The 22,279-nt window shown below is 41.1% G+C and overlaps 1 protein-coding gene across 2 annotated transcripts in view; it reads left to right on the top strand.

Moving 5' to 3' along the window:
• The window catches only part of agbl4 (AGBL carboxypeptidase 4), a 599,711-nt gene that overhangs the window by 365,991 nt on the left and 211,441 nt on the right, over window positions 1–22,279 (top strand). For both annotated transcript variants that reach the window (XM_088349263.1, XM_088349262.1), the window contains one exon: window positions 15,936–15,975. In XM_088349263.1, the coding sequence (XP_088205389.1) occupies window positions 15,936–15,975 (40 nt within the window). The remainder of the gene's footprint in view (window positions 1–15,935; window positions 15,976–22,279) is intronic.

Genomic DNA, 22,279 nt, shown 5'->3' with positions numbered 1-22,279 from the left:
CAAGAAGCTCCCGGTTAAAAATACAACAAACCAGATAAAAGATTTATTCTCTGCTAGCCGAGACGGAGGCCACTTGCACGAGGCCCGCCGACCTCTCCCGAGTTCCATTTAAAAGCCGGCCCTCATCGATAATACATGCCGGTTACCAATATCGACGCTATTCAGGCGATTTCCTTCAAAACGTGACTCATTTCCATATCAGATTGATTACAAATTCATGAGGAGCCATTAGAAAAGGGAAGTGGGGTGGGTGAGAGGCTGTACGACCAAGGATAGCGCCACATTGTCAAGTAGATTACTGTAATCCCTCATTTATAGCCGTTAATGGGGAGCAGAAAATCCGCAAAGAGGCCTCGCCAGTCTTATTATGTTCTCTGTCAAACCCTGCTAAAAAAAATAGACCATGGCCAAACGGTTGCGGTTTAATTTAAGGGGGGAAAGAAAAAAAATGTATTCTCTCGGCCCTCGCTTGTCAGTAATAATCGACCAAAACAGTGCAGCTCATTTTAGGCTGGCCCCAATCGCAAACTTCAGAGGCGTAAACCGAAACATACACTCTGCCGGCCCCTGTTCTCAGCAATAGTTGACTGGGGGTAATGGATCAAGAACGACAGCATTTATTTCATTTTAGGCAGGCCAAAACAGCACATCTTCCGACATAAGGGCCTTTTGCCTGTCCTCGGTTGCAGCAATATGGGATCAGGGATAATTGATCGGATTCGCACGGGTGCAGTTTATTTTAAGCAGCCCCAATGGCGAACTTCAGTGCCGTAGACCCAAAAAAGCACTGTTTGGGCCCCTGGTCTCAGCAATAGTCGACTGGGGGTAATGGTTCACATAACAGTCACAACAAACACCCACACAACCTGATAGCATTCCCTGTGTGCTGTCAGCTCAGAACACAATGCACAGTACGTGGATATCAATGACAATATAGACAATCTAATTCAAAATCCACAAAGCGAAAGTGTCTGTTTTTTTACCATACATTTTGACCATTATGCGCACTTTTCCTCACTTTCCATCCGTCAAACATCTCAAAAACAAAACCCCCCGATGTGAACGGAGATGTCGGAGTCACAATGAACTCACCCAAGTACTCATTGTCTTTTAAAGGCGTACTAAAAATAAGGATTTATTTTGCCAATCAAGCCCAGAGCAAGCGCTTCTATTCCGGGCTGTTTATGAATGCGGCGCCTGATAACGTTTCGATCGGTAGGATCCAATTTTGCCAGCCAGTTGAAAACGATGAAAATTGATATTCTGACCAAAAGACAAACTGCTTGCGCGCTCTTTCCAACGGCGCCATCCGATTCTTCCGTAATTGGCGTTCCGTATTAATGGGGATTTTAGTCGGGTGTGACATGGGAAGGATTTTTCGATAATTCTATCGGTATAAATAAAGACGTTAACCTAATTATGCAGAAGATCGGGATGACGAATGTCATTGAACTTAATGATTTCTCTTACCGATTACAGTTACAGATACTGTCCCACTTCTCAAAAAAGATATCAATAACCGATATTAAGTACATTGTGTGTTATCACATTTTAAAATTTACAGATTATTCGACGCAAAAAATTTATAGTCGAATATTTTTTACATTATTTCTCTATTAGTCTCTCCATGAAGAAAAAAATGATACTATTATTCAAATTCTAAGTATTTTTAGTATTTATTACTAAAATTCAAATGAAATATTTGATGAATCAAATTATTATTTCATTACTATTCCTAATATCAGAAAACAATCATATGAAAAAATATTGACTGATGATTATTCCAATTTATTGCTAAGATCAGAAAATATATTTTATACGGTTAAATATCGTTGCAAGATATATAATTTTTACTAAAAACAAAAAATATATATTTGTTTTGATTGACTATTATTTGCATTTTCAGAAGTATTTGTTACAAATATTAAAAAAACACGTATCATAGCAAATGATTAATCCAATTTTAAAGTCTGAAAAAAATACATGGCATATTATTATTTCTAATTTGAAAATGATTTTGTGGGATCTCAACCTTGATTACTCTTGTTCAGTCTGCCCACATGTGAAATAAAAAGACAGAAGTCTGAGTTCTGATTGAAGTGACACTTATTTAGCTTCTTGCAAGGAGGACACCTGACAGAGTTCAGCCTGGCGATTGTGCGGTAGTCACAGTTTGTTTCGCCTTTTTATGCAGTTTCACTTGTGAGAGTGCCAAACAGGATATGACTTGAAACTTTTTGACAGGAAAGTCAATTATTGAAGACAGCTGAATGCTGAGTTTAAACACAATGAACAATGGTCACATTCACACAGAGTGTGAAACAGGACAAATCTGTTTGAGAACAACCCAGCTCATTTAAACTCAAGCACAGATGACCGGATGCTGTCCGGGACCTTGGGTTTAATCAGCAAGTAAGGGAGACCATACATTGTTCTCATTGGTTAAATATAAGGTCCCATCACCCTCAGCGAATCTAAATTGATAACATAAAAAGACAAACATTTATCGTTGATTTTATCCTACAGATTTTGTACTAAAATCTGTAAAAAACATTTGATATTGCAGATTTTTATTCCAATTACAGTAGTTACCGGAGGGGGAAGCGAGGTTGAGTATTTATTACTAATATACAGTGCATCCGGAAAGTATTCACAGGGCTTCACTTTTTCCACATTTTGTTATGTTACAGCCTCATTCCAAATTGTAATAATTTAATCTCTTATCTCAAAATTATACACAAAATACTCCATTATGACAATGTGAAAAAGTTTTTTTTTACTTTTTTTGAATTTATTCAAAATAGAAAACTAAGAAATTACATTTACATAAGTATTCACAGCCTTTGCCATGAAGCTCAAAATTGAGCTCAGGTGCATCTTTTTTCCACTGATCATCCTTGAGATCTTTCTACAGCTTAATTGGAGTCCACCTGCAGTAAATTCAGTTGATTGGACATGATTTGGAAAGGTACACACCTGTCTATATAAGGTCCCACAGTTGAGTGTGCATGTCAGAGCACAAACACCAAGCATGAAGTCAAAAGAACTGTCTGTAGACCTGCGAGACAGATTGTCTTGAGGCACAAATCTGCGGAAGAATACAGAAAAATTTCTGCTGCTTTGAAGGTCCCAATGAGCACAGTGACCTCCATTATTCGTAAATGGAAGACATTTGGAACCACCGGGACTCTTCCTAGAGCTGGCCGGCCTTCTAAACTGAGCGATCGGGTAAGAAGGGCCTTAGTCAGGGAGGTGACCAAGAACCTGATGGTCACTCTGTCAGAGCTCCAGCGTTCCTCTGTGGAGAGGGGAGAGCCTTCCAGAAGGACAACCATCTCTGCAGCAATCCACCAAGCAGGCCTGTATGGTAGAGTGGCCAGACGAAAGCCACTTCTTAGTAAAAGGAACATGGAAGCCCGTCTGGAATTTGCCAAAAAGCACCTGAATGACTTTCAGACCATGAGAAACAAAATGTTCTGGTCTGATGAGACAAAGATTGAACTCTTTGGTGTGAATGCCAGGCGCCATGTTTGGAGGAAACCAGGCACCGCTCATCACCAGGCCAATACCATCCCTACAGTGAAGCATGGTGGTGGGAGCATCATGCTGTGGGGATGTTTTTCAGCAGCAGGAACTGGCAGACTAGTCAGGATAGAAGGAAAAATGAATGCAGCATAATATAGAGATATCCTGGATGAAAACCTGCTCCCGAGCACTCTTGACCTCAGGCTGGGGCGAAGGTTCATTTTTCAGCAGGACAACGACCCAAAGCACACAGCCAAGATCTCAGTGGCCCAGCCAGAGTCCAGACTTGAATCCGATCAACATCACTGGAGAGATCCTGAAATGGCTGTGCACAAACGTCTCCCATCCAACCTGATTGCGCTTGAGACTTATTGCAAAGAAGAATGGGCAAAACTGCCTAAAACTTATGGGATCATATTCAAAAAGACTTGAGGCTGTATTTGCTGCCAAAGGTGGATCAACAAAGTATTAAGCAAAGGCTGTGAATACTTATGTAAATGTGATTTCTTAGTTTTCTATTTTTAATAAATTCCAAAAAAGAAAAAAAAAAACGTTTTCACATTGTCATAATGGAGTATTTTGTGTAGAATTTTGAGATAAGAGATTAAATTAATACAATTTGGAATGAGGCTATAACATAACAAAATGTGAAAAAAGTGAAGCGCTGTGAATACTTTCCGGATGCACTGTAAGTGAAAAAATAGTTAACATGGCAATTTTTTATTCCAATTTCAAAAAGTATTTAGAACTAAGATCAGAAAATGTATGGCAGAGAATTTCCCTTTTTCAAAAACGTTTTTATTGCGAAAGGTTAACAGATCCCTTAACCGCATAGAGTGTCGAGGCACCAATAAGAACGCAACGCTGGACAGATTTCTCCACTGTTGACGGTTCTTGGCCCGTTTTTGGGTCGAGGCAAAGTTGGCACCAGTCCATTCCTTAATGTTGTGGGCCCAGTTCTTTTTAGGTCTTCCTCTCCTCCTGCCCCTTTAAACTGTGCCCTGGAGAATTATCTTGGCCAGTCCTGATGATCTTGACAAGACCATTCCACTGAAGTTTCAGTTGACAACAGTTCTTTGTATGGTCCAATGTACCCTCTGATGGTGTTGCGCACCGTTTCGTTTTTCACATGGGCTAAGTAGCTGATGCCTAGAAATTTCCTGTAGCATTGCATCTCCACAGCTTGGATTTTCTTTCCCAGTTTTTGTTTTGCAAGTGTAGAGGAGTCTGATCTTTGATTACACTGCTATGTTCTTGTTCTTCCAGATGGGTTTAAGTCCGGCAAGTCGGTTGTGTTTTGAGCTACCCTAGCAATGATTTCTGGTTCGGAACTCTTTTTCTGATATGACAGCTCCAATATATTTAAATTTGAGTTCACCAGGAGGACAGCTGTGGGGCAGAAGCTTTTTTTGAACCTGGTGGTTCTAGTTTGAAGGCTCCTGTAGCGCCTCTCAGAGGGCAGGGGGGCAAAGAGTCCATGTGCTGGGTGGTAGGAGTCATTTATTATGTTTGTAGCTCTCCTGAGACATCACTTCCTCTAAACATCCTCGATGGCAGGAAGTGAGGCCCTAGTTATACGTTGCGCGGTTTTCACCATCCTCTGTATCACTTACTGTTCAGCGACCGAGCAGTTACCATACCAGGCTGTGACACAACAGGTTAGAATGTTTTTGATGGTGCATCGGTCAAAGTTCACCAACATGTCCGAAGAGCGGTGGCACTTCTTCAGAGACCTCAAAAAGAAGAGGCGCTGGTGAGCCTTCTTGACCAGACTAGAGCAGTTGATTGTCCAGAAGAGGTCCTGTGAGATGTGGATTCCCCAGAATCTGAAGCTCGCCACTCTTGCCACTATTGCACCGTTAATTAAGATAGGTGGGTGTGTGACAGTGTTCCTCTATGGCTGATGGGGACGTTTTTGGTGATACTTTGGGGATTGTTGGTCATTACTTTTGTTTTTCTGTGCTAATTTCCATCCCATAATGGCTTGATGCTTTGTCCAGGTTATTGACCAGATATCTGAGTTCCTGTTTGTCTCCTGCCAATCTGGCAAAATCATCAGCAAAACAGAGATTAATTATGTTGTATGCCCCAAAACTGACTGTACCTTCATGTTGCTCCAGACGTGATCCTCTCTAGGAAGATGTTGAAAAAGTTCGAGAGAGAATACAGCCTTGTCTCACACCGAAATAATGCTCCAATGATACTATTGATCAGTACCGTACTATCGGCATTGGCATACAGTTTTTCAATGGTCTGAACTAGTTTCTTGCCCATGTTGTACCTCTGCATGGTCGGACATAAAGCGGCTTGCTATACTCAGTCGGTTCAGTAGGACCTTTAGTATAACTTTACTTGAATGGTTGATAAGACTGGTGGATCTGTAGTTGGAGCATAGTTGAAGGTGTCCTTGCTATCAGCAGAAAAAAATGGCAAGTTATTATTTGAATTTTCAAAATAGCTGAACCAAGAGCTGATAAAAATATTCAATATGGGAGATGAGTACTCTTATTCTACTAGTGCCACTTAAAATACAGTGCTAAGATACACCATGTTTGTTTTCTATTTCATTTATTTTATTTTTTTATTTTCAGCTCACTCAAAAGCCGTTTTATGCTGCCACCTGCTGGCCATGCAGACCTGTCAACGTATGTTTTGCCCATACAGTGGAACCTTGGTTCTCGACCATAACCCGTTCCAGAACCCTGTTCGAAAAGCGATTTGTTCGAACACAGAAATCATTTTTCCCATTAGAAATAATGTAAATCGTTTTAATCCGTTCCAACACCCTGAATATTCTGAATCTTTGTTTACCTTTAAGACACAAATAACATAAATGTAACCCAGGCTAATCGTACATTCGCGTTAGCGTAATCTTCCGTACGAAAGATTACGCTAACATGAACGTGTAAAAATAAAAAAAGGATAAAGAAAAGAATTATGAATAGGATTTTTTACCTTTATGGTGGTCAGCAGAAGGCACAGATGGACGGTGAGAGGGATGGAGGAGGTAGGAAAATTATTGTTTGGAAGGAGAGTCCCCTTCCATAAAAACTTGGGAGCTCTTCTGTCTGAGGGGTGCTCACACGTTCAAATCTCTTTGCTACGGATGACTGGCTACAGGATGTTCTTTTCTCTTAAAATATCTATCCAATGACACTTGCTTCTGCCTTCTTTTTAGCACTTCGGAAGTGGTTCATGACAGTGTCATTAAAGTCATGATGACTCTGGTGGCTGCAGCGTCATCGGTGTGGTGAAATTCTGTAACTCGGCCCATTTGCTACACATTTGTTTAATCTCGGACGTCCCCTAGTGTAGTGGAGGTGCAATTGCACCTGAGAAAATTAAAAGGAGTAGAAAAATGTGATGTGAAACATCCACCCCCGCATTCGAACTCCGATTTTTTTGACCGAACAGCGAAGCAAGAATTTCTAGAAATTTTTGGTCGGACTCCGATTTGTTTGAACTGAGAGGCGTTCGAAAACCGAGGTTCCACTGTACTTTATATTTTTGGGGATCTGTCTCCAGAATGTTAAAAAAATATATACAAAAATACAAAAGTTTAAAAAAACACATGTGCTATTTTAAAACCGGAAGTGGCAAACCTTCACCAAAACAAGAATCTAACGCGATCGTCGGAGCATTTCAATTCAATGAGCGACATTTTCTCACAAAAGTGTAAGATAATCATTACTTTTTTTGCAATGCGAAAAAATATAAAGTATGCGAAAATAAGTCTAGGGCACTGAATGAGTTGATAAGGGGATCAAATGGCTAAAGTAGACAGGCATACAATTGTTGATACAGTGTTACCTCTACTTACTAATTTAATTGGTTCTGGCAATTGCTTTGTAACCTGAAACATTTATAAGTTGAAGCGCCTTTTTAATGTTAATGTGTTAATCTGTCTAGGTATGTATGTTTTTTTTACTTTAATAAATCATAAAAGAGCATCAGAACGTGATACAAACACATATATACAAAATACGAGAGGCATTTAATGTAAATAAACAAAGAATAAAGGAAATGTTAAAAATTTTCATTTACCGTATTTTCCGGACTATAAGGCCCGCACCCCGAAAAAATAGTTTTTGGTCCTATATTTAACATACATAAGACGCACCGGATTATAAGGCGCTACAATGGGAACGTCGACAAATCAGTCTGATAGTTCAGTCAAACTTATTACCCCCTTAACATTCCCAAAGCTTGCAAAGAAGCAAATAGGTGTCGTAGACACGTGCGGATGCGGTGTCCGTACGATGTCACTCAAATGCATCGTTCCAAATATCATTCGGAAGTTTAAAGTCTTGGGATTCAAGAAATGCCAACCATTCCTTAGTTTCTATTTTCTTTTTCGCTCGCAACTTTACTGCGCATATGACAATAACCACTTGGAATTGAGTTTAATTTAAAAATAGACACTCCATTCCATCCATTATCTGCACCGCTTATCACAGAAAAGTCGAGTTCAGTCTGAAACAAGATACAGGGAAAATATATAGCCGGAGTAGCTCACCGAAGTCGTTCTGTTCAATAATAATGTGCAACCATGGTCCTCTTACATCCGTGAGTGTAGTAAATCTAGGAGAGTAAAATATTTACAAATAAAGTACAGAATAGTAAAATACTGTTTTCTCTATGCCGTCAACCCAATTTGCTCTTCACATTCATCTTTTTCGGCCAATTGCAGGCTTTGTTTTGCGCCTTTAGCCTATGCGAGCCTGTAAATGATAAAAAGGATCCGCCCTCTTTACCTCCGAATAACTTTAGCCAATAGTGATCGATACAAATGATGATTGACACATTGGTTAGCCAATGAAACGCCGGTAAATAAATCCCAGCATACACCGCGGACTACTTTGCGTTCGGGGGGAAATCTAGTCGGCGGCTGCTGCATTAGTTGCGAGACTTCGCGACTTAATATTGATCCATAAATAAGGCGCACTGTTTTCAAAGGCGCATGGTCAGCTTTTGAAAAAAATAAAGGCTTTTAGGTGCGCCTTATAGTGCGGAAAATACGGTACCTCCTAACTAGCCTCTTTGTTTACTGGTCTTTAGCAGTGTGTTTTGCCCTGTGTTTCTGGGAAAACTGATCCAATGATGTATGTTTTTGCTGGCTTTTGATGATCCTTTAGAAATGTGCGAGGGGGACGTTATCATAATGAGCGACAGCCCGACTTGTCAAAATGATTTTGGGGTGATTTCTTTCTGCGAATTCTGAGACTTTTAGGAGTTTTACCAAAATGTGTTTGATACGGTTTGTAGAAATAATGTTTGGGTCCTCCTCCTTGTTGACACAAACGCTTCCCTTTTTTATACCTTACTCTTATTTTTCGCTTTGTTTTGATGGCCAGACAAAGTTTCTTCCTATTCTTCTCTTCTTGTCCACTTTTCTGCGTGTCTTTTGTGGGGTCGATTGCAATTTATATGTCTTCGTAGCGCTAACATACAGTAGAGTGTTTACAAAGTCGAAAGGGGACACGAAGAGCATGCCGGGATTGACGCTTTCGGACCAGGTGCCAGTTGGAACTCTAGAAGCGCACAAATTAGTTTTACCTGGTTATATCAGTATCAGAAATTATTTTCCCCCCATTTTATTAACACTCCACTTATTGAAACATGAATATTTTGTTTGTTTGTACATGATTCAATTGTTTGTTTGTTTGTACATGATTCAAATTGAATCTTTTCTTCCGGCGCCGTCACCAATGGCAGCCACTCCAGCAGCTCCCGTGTTATTTTCGATTGTTCTCGATTGTTCTCAGCTCAGGGATGCTGCTGGAAATGTGAATTTCCCTTCGGGGATGAACAAAGTATCTATCTATCTATCTATCTATCTAAATGGCAACACCTACTGTACTGTATTTTTTACTTCGTATCCTGATACGCCTTCGGAACTGGAGGCAAATATTTTCCAGTTCAGCTACTTTGTAACCTAAAACCTTTGTATGTAGAAACATTCCCTAAGTATAGGTACCACTGTATTGCGTTTAGCTCAAATGTGTTGTATTTTAAATTATTTTCAAGTCAAATACTAAACAGTTATCCCTCATCCTCTTCCAGATCAAATAGCTAGTGCAGTGACATCATCCCCACTCGAGATCTGGAGCACTTTACAACTCTCATTTGGGCCCTGTCTTAGTCATCCTAAGTGGAGGGGGCACAATGAGGTAAGGGCTGAGCTCATGGGCTCAACAAGCTCTTACGGTTCAAGCGCCTGGCCCCATGAAGTCATCTGCCAGATGATGTCAGATGCATGAGAGCGCACAATTCAATTGAGCGCTCAAGTCCAGAAGAGTTTTTTAGGATTACAAGCAAAATAGCCCGGCATTGCCGAGCCGTTAGCATGTTGGATTAGGCTGCTTGGAGTGGTCGGGACCTGTGGTGTATATATATGTATATTCAGATTCAGATTCAGATATACTTTATTGTCATTCGTGTACACGTGTATACAGAACAAAATGTCGATACATCTGACCCGCACAGTTTCCTTGAGCGTCAGCCGGGATAGATAAGTTTAACCATGTCTTCGTCAGAATTATAGCGCAGCAGTTCGTCATCTCGCGGTTCGATGTTAGTTCCAGTTGTAAATGGTCCAGTTGGACAGGAAAATGGATGGGAGAGGTGTTTTGAAGGGTTTAGCCTAGCGGTTAGCCCGGCCCGACAACCTCGCTTCCTCCTCCGGTCACACCGCTCTCTTGACACTCTGCTTCGCTGCTTTATATATATATATATATATATATATATATATATATATATATATATATATATATATATATATATATATCATCTCATCTCATTAGCTGCACCGCTTATCCTCAGTAGGGTTGCGGGGGTGCTGGAGCGCATCCCAGCTATCTTCCGGCAGTGGGCAGGGGACACCCTGAACTGCAGGGCACACAGACAGACAACTCGCTCACTCATTCACACCTAGGGACAATTTTGACCGGCCAATCAACCTGACATGCATGTTTTTGGAATGTGGGAGGAAACCAGAGTGCCCGGCGGAAACACACGCAAGCACGGGGAGAGCATGCAAACTCCACACAGTACGTTCAATCTCATGACCTCAGAACTGTGCCGCACACGCGCTAACCACTGTGCCGCCGTGCTGCATATATATGTAACGGGTGTAATAATAACTTTTGTTTTATTGAAATTCTTGCTGAAATATGTTGTAAACTCTTTGTGTAAGTGTCCTGAAATGATGAGTCCAACAGTGCCACCTGCTAGTATGGGGTAAGGTTTGGTTTGGCTTTTGATCTTGTGACCGGAAGGCGGATGCTGTTGGCAGTCTACCTACCTTGATAAGGTCAGCTGGGATGTTGTCAGGTACAGGGGATTTATTGTTTTTCAGGGTTTTGACTGCATGCAGGATTTCATTGAAAGTTGGCGGTAGGTCGAGGTCTGGCAATGTAGGATGTTCAGGGAGCTCTGAAAGGACAGTTGGGTCCACTGGGGTGGGCTGGTTGAGCAGGGTGTTGAAATGCTCAGCCCACCGCTCCACTATCATAGCCTGATCCTTGATCAGAGATGTTACATCAGCAGATCTAACAGGTGCCAGGGAGCAGTTTCTGCGGCCATAGATGGTTTTTACTGCATCATAGAAACTGTGCATATCGCTTCTATCAGCGTGAGACTGGATTTCATTGGCTTTTGAGATCCACCTCTCATCTTGCAGTTTTCTGTATTTTGACCTGTTTCTTTCGTGGAATCTGAATATTATCCTTTTATATATATATATATATATATATATATATATATATATATATATATATATATATATATAGAGAGATATAGATAGATAGATAGATAGATAGATAGATAGATAGATAGATAGATAGATAGATAGATAGATAGATAGATAGATAGATAGATAGATAGATAGATAGATAGATAGATAGATAGATAGATAGATAGATAGATAGATAGATAGATAGATAGATGTGTGTGTATGATTAAAGGTTAAGATTCCAGCATATGCAGACTTAAACGTTTGGACATTTTACACACCCGCATAATTGTAATGATAAATGGATCACTCAGTGGGATGCTGGGAACTCTTAAATGACTTGATGGGAAAACTGTAACAATTGTGACATAATCACAGCTCAAGGCAAGCGAGGAGGTGCTCTTTCGACATTTCCATCATTTCTGTGACTTAAATGATAGAGGTGATATTTCGACGGCATCAATTCCCGCAGTGGCAGTTTCCTACATCTCCACAGGTGGCGAGAATGGTTAAGTGAGAATGGAATGTGAGAACAGGCCCGTCGCTTGTCTCTGGTTGTCACAGTGACCTCTGCTGCTTGCTCAGTCATATATCTGTATCAGCGCCGTAAAAACCTTAAAGCCCTAGAGAGTATTATATGGTGACCCTCAGTTGTGTAAATATATTATTCATTTAAATAAAATACTATTGGTTTGAGTAATAAGCAAAACACATAAGCATATATATAATTGTAAGCATCAGAATTTTTCTCCAGTGCCATGAAAAAGGTATTTTCTAGTTTTTCATGCTATAAAACTCTCCAATATGGCAGATTTGAAACGATCTTGCAAAGAAGAGTGGGCAAAAAATTCCTCCACAGCGTTCTGAATGACTTATCACCAATTATCATAAAGGTTTATTAGTTGTGATTGCTTCAGCAAGGCACGACTACATTGCCAAGTGCTGTAACAACTAATATAATCCCTCGTTTTCTTCTTATTAGTTGTGATTGCTTCAGCAAGGCACGACTACATTGCTAAGTGCTGAGATTCTCCCATCCGGAATACATGGGCCCATTCATTTCTATGGGTAGTCATGGTAACGAGGGCTTTTCCAGAGGGTAGTCATAGTAAGCAGGGGCTGTCCAGGGTGGCTTGAGGGGGCCCGACCCTCATTACCTTTAACCATGGGTAAATGGTGAATTCCAAAGAGTGGATGCTGGCGAGAGGATACTAACAGCTATGTGCGCAGCTAGCAAAGTGTTGGGCTGGCATAGCCAGCCCAAGTATTAGCGCAAGCTAGCTGTAAACACTGTCGGTGATTATTTTGGCTGGCTACGCCAGCCCAAGTATTAGCGATGAAAGATTGAAGCTATGCTTACTCATGCTAGCTGTAAAAACTATTGGTGACGAGTTGGGCTGGCACAGCCAGCCCAAGTATTAGCGCAAGCTAGCTGTAAACACTGTCCGCATTGGGTTGGGCAGGCACAGCCAGCCCAAGTATTAGCGCAAGCTAGCTGTAAACACTGTCAGCAATGCTAACTTCTTCATGCCAAAAAATTTTGGTAATGGCTATATTGTAACAACTTCATATTTACAAATTAAAAAGTAGAACCAAGTAAAAAATGACAGAAACATCTCTCTGGGTTAAAAACTTTATGCTAACTCATAATGCTAACAACCGGGGTTATATATACATGCCGGGCTCATCTTCCAGATCAATCACAACTCTTACAATTGCCGTGGGAATTGTCTAGTTCATTCTGTTATCACTGCCAAAGGTGGCCCAACTTGCTACTGGGTTCAGGGTTTTTTTTTTCTGTGTGATATTATATTTGGTTTGAGGAACACAGATACCAGGAAGGGGGCAAATATCTTCTATATATCGAAATAAATCTATATATTTTGATATCTATATATCTCATCTCATCAGCTGCACCGCTTATCCTCATTAGGGTCGCGGGGGTGCTGGAGCCCATCCCAGCACCCTGAACTGGTTGCCAGCCAATCGCAGGGCTATATCTATATATATGTTGATATATATAGATATATGAATATATATGTATATATATATATATATATATATATATATATATATATATATATATATATATATATATATATATATATATATATATATATACATATATACATATATACACCGGACTTACTGTGCGGAGTTTGTATGTTCTCCCCGTGCTTGCGTGGGTTTCCTCGGGGCACTCCGGTGTCCTCCCACATTCCAAAGACATGCATTTCAGGTCGATTGGCCGGTCCAAATTGTCCCTAGGTGTGAATGAGCGAGTTGTCTGTCCCTGTTTAGGGTGACCCCTGCCCACTGCCCAATGATTGCTAGGATGGGCTCCAGCACCCCCGCGACCCTGCTGAGGATAAGCGGTGCAGCTAATGAGATGAGATGAGATATATATATATATATATATATATATATATATATATATATATATATATATATACATAAACATATATCGCTTGTCGGTAACATTCAGTGAATTTATTTCACATATAATCAAATCCACTTTTTTTTCTTAAATCAAAATAAAACATTTAAAAAAAATTATTGTCTGATTATTAGACTTCATCGTTTCAGTCTTATGCGACTAGTCGACTATTAAAATAGTCGATAGTTGCAGCCCTAGCTGGCGGGTATGCATCATGCCCTCCCAACATCACACTCCATAAGCCCTTCTTTGTTCTAGCCCCCATAAACACTAAATGAATGTCTAGTCAGCGATCAGCATGTTCCACTTGAGGCGAGAAGGACTCAGATTCCTCTATAAGGATCTCTTTGCTTTTAGCTAGCGCATGCAAATCAGGCACAACTTCGACCGTGACCTCGCCAGCGTGCCACACAAACACATATGGTTAGACGCACACAAATACACAAACGCACACGTTTACACGCATGCAGACTTCCCATGCGTTTCTTGGATATCTTCTCTCCTGAGGGACTGGTGGTTCATGAGGGCGGAGGTGTTGATTACTGCAGTGCTCCCTTAGTCAAGTGTGTGGCTAGGTGGGTGTGTCTGCCTGAGATGCTGGGAGAGAGAAAAATGGAGAGAGTGAAAGTGAGTGAGAGAATGGGGGGAAGGAGAGAAAGCAAGACAGAGAGGAAAATAGGTAGGTAGGTAGGTAGGTAAGGTAGGTAGATAAAAGAAAAAGACAGATAGGTAGGTAGGTAAAATAAAGAGAGTAAAAGAGAGGGAGAGAGAAATAAGGTGAGGCAGAGAGAGAGAGATGAAGAGAGAAATGTAAGGTGAGGCAGAGAGAGAGAGAGAGAGAGCGAAAGAGAGCGAGAGAGATGAAGAGAGAGAGAGAGAGTCACAGAAAGAGAGCAATACAAAGAGAACGGGGCAATAGAAAGACAAAAAGAGAAAGAGATAGTCAGAGAGTTAAACAAAGATAGGAGTATAGAGAGAGAATGACCAAGGTAGAGTGACAGAGAGCAAAAGATAGAGAGAAAGACACAGAGAGATTGAAGGAAGACTGAGGCAGGTAGGTAGGGTAGGAAGGTAGGTAGGGTAGGAATAAAAAGAAAGAGAGGGACAGGTAGCTAGCTATCTAGGTAGGTAGGTAGGCAGGTAGGTAGTTATGTAGGTAAAAGAGAAAGACAGATAGGTTACTAGATGAAAGAAAGAGAGATAGTGATAGAGAGGGAGAGCGAAATATAAGGTGAGGCAGAGAGAGAGAGAGAGAGAGACAGTCACAGAGAGAAAGCAATACAGAGAGAATGGGGCAATAGAAAGACATGGACAGAAAGAGGTAGTTAGAGAGAGTGAGACAGAAAGAGGAGTACAGAGAGAGAACGATCCAGGTACAGTGACAGAAAGCAAAAGACACTGAGAGAGTGAAGGAAAACCTAGTTAGGTGGGAAGGGTAGGATGGTAGGTAGGTAGATAAAAGAAAGAGAGATATAGCTTGGTTGGTAGGTAGGTAGGTAGTAGCTAGGTAGGTAGCTAGGTAGGTAGCTAGGTAGGTAACTAGGTAAAAGAAAGATAGAGATAGGTAGGAAGGTAGTTACGTAAGTAGCTGGGTAGACAGATAAAAGAAAAAGGGACACTGCGGGAAGAGAAGAGAAAGATAAGGTGAGGCAGGGAGAAAGAGAGTGAGAGAGAGAAATACATAGAGAGAAAAAAACACAGGTTAAGTGACAGAGAGAGAAAGGTAGAGAGGAAGACAGAGAGAGACAGAGATTGAGACAAAGGAAGAATGAGAGATGGAAAGGGGACAAAGACAGAGAGAGACAAGGAGAGAGACAGGGAGAGAGACAGTGAGAAAAATATACAGATATATAGAGAGCAACAGTGAGACACAGAGAAACAGAGAGAGTGTGATAGAAGGAAAATAGTGTGAGACAAAGAAAGAGCAAGGGACAGGGAAAGAGACAGAGAGAAAAAGAGAGGGAAAGACAGGGAGAGAAAAAAGGAGAGGTGTATAGAGAGAGGCAGGGTGAGACACAGAAAGAGATAATCTGGGGTTTCTGAGGGTTTTGATTGCAATAAACGAGGGGGTACAGCACAGTAAAGTATATGCACTTTTAAGCAGTACTGAAGGTTTTTTTAGCATATGGTTACCGAGTATTTACCAAAACAGCTATCATTGGGTCTCTTTTGAGCTACTTTCAAAATAAATGAATAAATAGGAAAATTCCACATGCTAACTGCAGTTTTCTCTTCTTCCAGCAACAACGACAACTGGACCTGCTAACTATAACCAACTGCGGTAAGTCCTCAACTTTCCCTTCTACCGCTGTTTTGTGGCATAAGCTTTGCCCATTTTTCGCTGGTGAGCCAAACCCCCTGGCAGAAGTTTGCATTGGTAGGCGAGGACCAGATGGGGGCGACGAAGGGGAAGGGAGCGACCCATATGTCCAAAGTATCGGCTTGATCTAATGCGCTTTGATTGCGGTGACGCCAACGCCAGACTCAGGCGGCGCAGGTTAATTTGGGAGCTTTACGTGGCAGATGTTTTTGCAGACGGCGGAGGCCGCCAAAAAAAGTGAGGGATGAGGTCGAGGAATGATAACATGTGAGGAAAACTTGAGTGCTGCAACACCTTTGGATGAATGACAAGTTGAGGAGAAAATAGCATGCTACATGTGTGGAGTGACGGTTGCATATATGGAATTATGCTTTTTTCAAGAGTTTTTAGGGCAAGTTCTTCTTTCTTTGTCTCAGCAAAATTTGGACAAGTCACTCCCAATTCGATCTAAGTTGGGGTGACGCTTCAGTCATTTCGATTTTCTTCATTGGAATTACCTCTAGGAAGGTTTCTCTCTATATCCTATATTTCTATATTTATATCAAGGACATAAATGGATACTAAAATGTTTCTCTCAGCACTGTAAAACACTTAAAGCCCCGTGTATGTTACATAGTGACCCCTGGTGGTTGAAAGAATACTTCATTCATTTAAATAAAACACAATTGATTAAAATATTAAGAAAAACACAAATACTATCCAAAAAACGCAATTTTTGATTTAGAACGTTGTAGTTAACATACACAAGAAAATGCGTGGCTGCTATCTTACTTCTACGGCAGCCCAGATGACTATTTTGCAAAGCTAGCTTGCCCCGCTGGTGCTTTTAGCACTTACGGCCACTTAGCACACATCTGAAGGTTTATGACAGTCACTGACTCACGGAATTACAATTTCCACTTTGTTTTCACAGTTTTCTCTCTATCTATCTATCTATCTATCTATCTATCTATCTATCTATCTATCTATCTGTCTGTCTGTCTGTCTGTCTGTCTGTCTGTCTGTCTGTCTATCCGCGAGTGCTGTTAAAACTTGCCTCTGATTGGCCGGCGGGGTTAAAATCCGAAGTTTGACTATCCTGGTTGGCCAAACACTCCATCACTAACAAACATGGAACTATAAATCCTTGAAAAAAAACGCAGAGTCTTGCGATTACAAGATCACATTACGTCACGTCACAACATGGATTTCGGTTCATCGTGCAGCCCTACTATACATTGTCCTATTTTACCAAGAAAACCAGATGAGATATCTTAAATGATTCTTAAATTGACCAAAATGTTGTGACACTGGAGTTAAGATTTGTTTGTTTTTTTTGCAGCGTAGCATGCTAGGTTTGAAACATAATCGAGACGTCCACTGTCTCGCTGTTATTTCCGTCGCCCCGCCCACACAGAACCCCACTCGAAGCTCTCTCGACCCCCCTTAATTGGACACTTGAGCGGCACGCGGCCGCATCTGGCTCCTGTTGAACACAGCCTGACATTTCAGACTGCTGACCTTTTCAGCCCCACCGCAACTAAATAATGATTAGACCCGGCAACGCTTTTCACCACGGCAACTGCAACACAAATTAAAGCACCGCTGCACGCACAACACACAAAATGAAACACCTGCACACTTTGTCTTCTCACTGCCAGAAAATGGGGTGCGGGCATTGATTCCAGAGGCCATTGTCATTCTTTGGGCCCATCGATTAGATTGTCCTTTTTTGCACGTGCGGACGGCGTGCGAAAATGTTTTGTTGTAAATCAAATTGCCCGACGCCATCTTTAGTTTTTACTTTTATGTGCTCTCAGCATTATGGTGTGGATGGAGGGGAGAAAGGTCAATCGTATTCATGAAGGCAGGTAAAGACGAGTGTCTTAAGTGTTTTTTTTACGTCTCTATTTTGCTGCCAGAGCATAAGAATCGAAAAAGCGTTTCTAAGGGGTTTTTTTGTATGAGTTTCCCCTTTTTGGTGTCTGCCTGTGTGCGAGCGCATTCATGTACATTCTTAAATAACTTTTTAGCTTATTTTCGACTTCAAGCGGTCTCAAGTAGTCAGGACACTATAAGAGGTGATAGACAAATATAGCAATGTGATACTCAAGACTTTTTTTATTTTTTTCAGAGGTTTAGTGCCGATAAAATGGTCGCGTGTGCATGCATTCAGGTATTGTGAACTCCTAGTCAAGTCAAGTCATGTTTATTTGTGATGCCCTTAAACACAAAAAGTCTCAAAGGGCTGCACAGATCAAAGAGTATTGCAAACTACAGACTATTATGACACCTACCCCTGATCTAAAACCTGCATGAGGGCAAATAATAAACAGATATTGTCAACATAAAATATAGGTTATTCATATGCTATAGAATAGTAGTGTGTTTTAAGCTTAGATTTAAACATTTCCACTGAGGTTGCAGATCGAATCTCAGGGGGAAGAGCATTCCACAGGACCGGGGCCCAAATGGAGAAAGCTCTTGAACCTGCGGATCTCTTCTTGGCTCTTGGGATCACTAGTAGACCAGCATTTTCAGAGCGAAGGCCCCGGACCGGAGCAAAGGGGGAAATTAAATTTAGCTGAAGTCTTTGTAATATCGTCACAAGATGTTGTCGTTCGGGCATGTTGAGTCTCAGGCGTTGGTAGACAGGCAAGATCGATGAAGAAATATTGGTGGAATTAGGCACAATTCCATCATCTTCATGTCCTTCTCTGCCTTTCGCCGTTGTAGCTCCCTCAGCTTAGCACCATGGCCCGAGCGACAGCCCTGCTTTTGTTTGCGGTCGCTACGCCGTCTCCGCTGCTTCGTAAGTGGGTTGGCCACCCACGGAGATCCCGCAACCCTTTGTAATTCTCGCGGGATATCAAAGGTGGTATAAAAAGTGCCCAAAAAGTCAAAATTTATACTCAGACCCAAATGTATAAGTTCCTCATGACTATAGGTATAATTGGCCACCTATAGCCAGTTTGTTTACATTGAGGAAAATAAAGAAGTGGCCATTCTTAAGTATTTTCAACTCCTAGTAGTCAAGTCAAGTCAAATTTATTTATATAGCCCTTAATCACAAAAATGTCTCAAAGGACTGCACAGGATTACAATGACACAATTACCTGATCTTAAACCAACATGTGGGCAAGGAACAACTCAAAACCTCAGCATGAGGAAAAAGAGAAACCTTGAGAAGGGACGTCACAAGTGGTATCCCCCTTTCAGGACGACCAGGGTGAATTACATTTAGCATTACAGTACACAAACATAGTAAACACTAGGGAACATGTTGAAAATTTGTCCGGAAAGTGCATGACAGCAGTGATGCCCCCAGCCTGTAAACTAGTCCAGAAAGTCTATGACGGCAACAACGCAGCTTCCCATCTCTGCCAGCTGGTCAATGCAGGCGTTCACATGCTTTAGGTCAAACGCTGGTCCGCTGACTCATCTCAAATTGTCCTTCTCCTTCGTATCACCACCAGGCAGGCAGTCGGAAAAAGACAGGACAATATAGAATATGAGGTGGGCATTAATCATAAGTTTTGGAATAGAAGTGTGTCTTGAGCCTTGATTTAAAAGCTTCCATTGAGGTTGCAGATCTTATCTCCAGAGGCAGGGCATTCCATAGCACCGGGGCCCGGATGGAGAACGCTTTCAAGCCTGCAGACTTCTTGGCTTCTCGGAGTCACAAGTAGACCGGCATTTTCCGAGCGCAGACTCCGTGCAGGAACATAGGGGGAAGTCAAATCAGAGAGATAAGAGGGTGCAAGTCCATGCAAACATTTGTATGTTAATAAGAGAACCTTAAATTCACATCTTAAGTGTACTGGGAGCCTGTGCAAGTTGGCCAATACAGGAGTAATATGCTCAAACTTTTTGGTCTTAGTTAAAAGTCTAGCTGCTGCATTCTGAACCAGCTGCAAACTTTTGATGCTAGACATCGGGAGACCAGAAAGCAATACATTACAGTAATCAAGCCGAGAAGTAATAAACGCATAAATTAAAACCTCTGCATCTGATTGGGACATTATCGAACGAATCTTCGCAATATTACGGAAGTGGTAGATAGCTATTCTAGTAATATTTTTCACGTGTGACTGAAACCACAGATTAGGATCCAATATAACACCTAGATTTTTGACCGAGTCACTATGGGTGATATTACATTTGTCTAGGGTAGTGTTTGAAAACAACTCACGACAGCGAGCTGGACCAATAATCAACATATCAGTTTTTTCTGGGTTAAGGCGCAAAACATTAAGTGACATCCATCTTTGAATCTCAGTAAGGCAAGCCTCCACATTTCTACACCTTAACTGTCCAGTTGTCTCCAGTGGCACATACAGTTGAGTGTCATCTGCAGAGCAATGGAAACTAATAGTATACTTGCGAATAATGTCACCAAGCGGGATCATATAAATACTAAAAAGAAGGGGACCAAGTACAGAGCCCTGTGGAACACCACAGGGGACATTAGATTGTTTAGAGGTCAGATTGCCATAATTAACACATTGCATCCTGTCTGACAGGTAGGACCTAAACCATGAGAGTACAGTTCCTGAGATACCAATGCATTCCAGATGAACAAGTAATATGTTGTGGTCGACAGTATCAAAAGCAGCACTGAGATCCAGCAGCAGTAACATTGATGAGGCACCGGAATCTATTGCTAAAAGGAGATCATTGGTTACTTTAGCCATGGCTGTCTCAGTAGAGTGATTTGCCCTAAATGCTGAGTAGACAGTTTCAAAGAGGTTATTTTCTGACATGAAGTCATTTAACTGCTGTGCAGCGACCTTTTCAAGTAATTTTGCAAAAAATGGCAGATTTGATACTGGCCTATAACTACCTAGCCTTTCTGGGTCAAGGTTGGGTCGCTTAAGCGTGGGTTTAATGACGGCAGACTTGAAGGCTAGCGATATATTAATAATATTTAAAACTGATGGTCCTAAGACCCCAAACAGATCCTTCACCAGTGAAGCTAAAAACGGATCAAGCAGGCAAGTAGTTTGTTTGGCCCTACTGACCATCTGTGTTAGACTATCAAGGGACAAATCATTGAAACTGGAGAATGTTTCTGAACAACCGCCGACACGGTCCTTACCTAACACCTCCACATATTTGAGATAGGAGGAGGTTACAGAGCATTTTTTAAAATGTCATTCCAGATTAGTTGAATCTTTTTATTAAAAAAATTCTATAATGTCATTAGCAGAATAAGTAGAACTATTTGGGTTAAGTTGTTGTCTGGTAAGTTTCGCCATTGTGTCAAACAAAAATTTCGGATTATTCTTATGTTTAACAATAATCTTAGAGAAAAACGATGCTTTAGCTGAGGCAAGAGCTACTTTATATTTCAGCAAGCTGTCACACCAGACCAGTCTGAAGACCTCCAGCTTTGTAGTGCGCAATTTTCGTTCAAGTTTTCTGCAACCTTATTTGAGTGACCTGATTTCTTCAGTAAACCAAGGTGTATGCTTCTAAGGTCGAAATGTATGCCTTAGGGGCGCCACAGAATTAAGAACATTAACCAAAGCAGTATTAAAGTTGTTTGTAAGTGAGTCAACAGACCCAGTGTACGAAGGGAAGGCTGCAGTTACCATAGGTAATCGTTCTTTTAAAGCTAATGCCATTGTGGGGCGGATATTGCGACTGCTAAAGCCTAAATTTTCCTTATCACAGTAAACATTAAACAGCACCTCACACTTAACAAGATAGTGATCAGAGGATACGGTAACACTGTAACATTTGAGGCTACTACGCCACGGGCCAGAACAAGATCTAGAGTGTTCCCATCTTTATGAGTGGGCACATCAACTATTTGATTGAAACCAAATGTATCAATCAGTGACTTAAAAGCAATTGCAAGTGAATTTGATGGGGAGTTTATGTGAACATTAAAATCACCCAAAATTACAACATTGTCCACATAAGTTACTTAGTCTGTTAACAGTTCCGAAAATTCATCCCAAAAATGTGAGTTTGGTCCAGGTGGGCGATACACAACAACTACATAAATTGGTGTTGACATTAAGGACCTCATAACAAGTGCTTCAAACGTTTTAAAAACAGTAGAGGTACCAGGAGTAAATTTCAACTTACCTTCCGATATAAGAGCAACACCTCCACCTTTTTTGCATGGTCGTGCCAAGTGCGAACTCACAAAGTTAGGGGGAGAAGCCTCATTTAACACTACAAACTCATTTGGTTTTAACCAGGTCTCACAAAGGCCAATAAGGTTAAGATTGTGTTCATTGACAAGTAAAGCTTTGGAGGCTAGTGATCTAATATT

The sequence above is a fragment of the Urocampus carinirostris genome, chromosome 12 (assembly GCF_059441175.1).
Source record: "Urocampus carinirostris isolate Australia breed hairy pipefish chromosome 12, RoL_Ucar_1.0, whole genome shotgun sequence".
In the NCBI taxonomy this organism is placed as follows: Eukaryota; Metazoa; Chordata; class Actinopteri; order Syngnathiformes; family Syngnathidae; genus Urocampus; species Urocampus carinirostris.
This window is presented reverse-complemented; position numbering and strand designations above follow the sequence as displayed.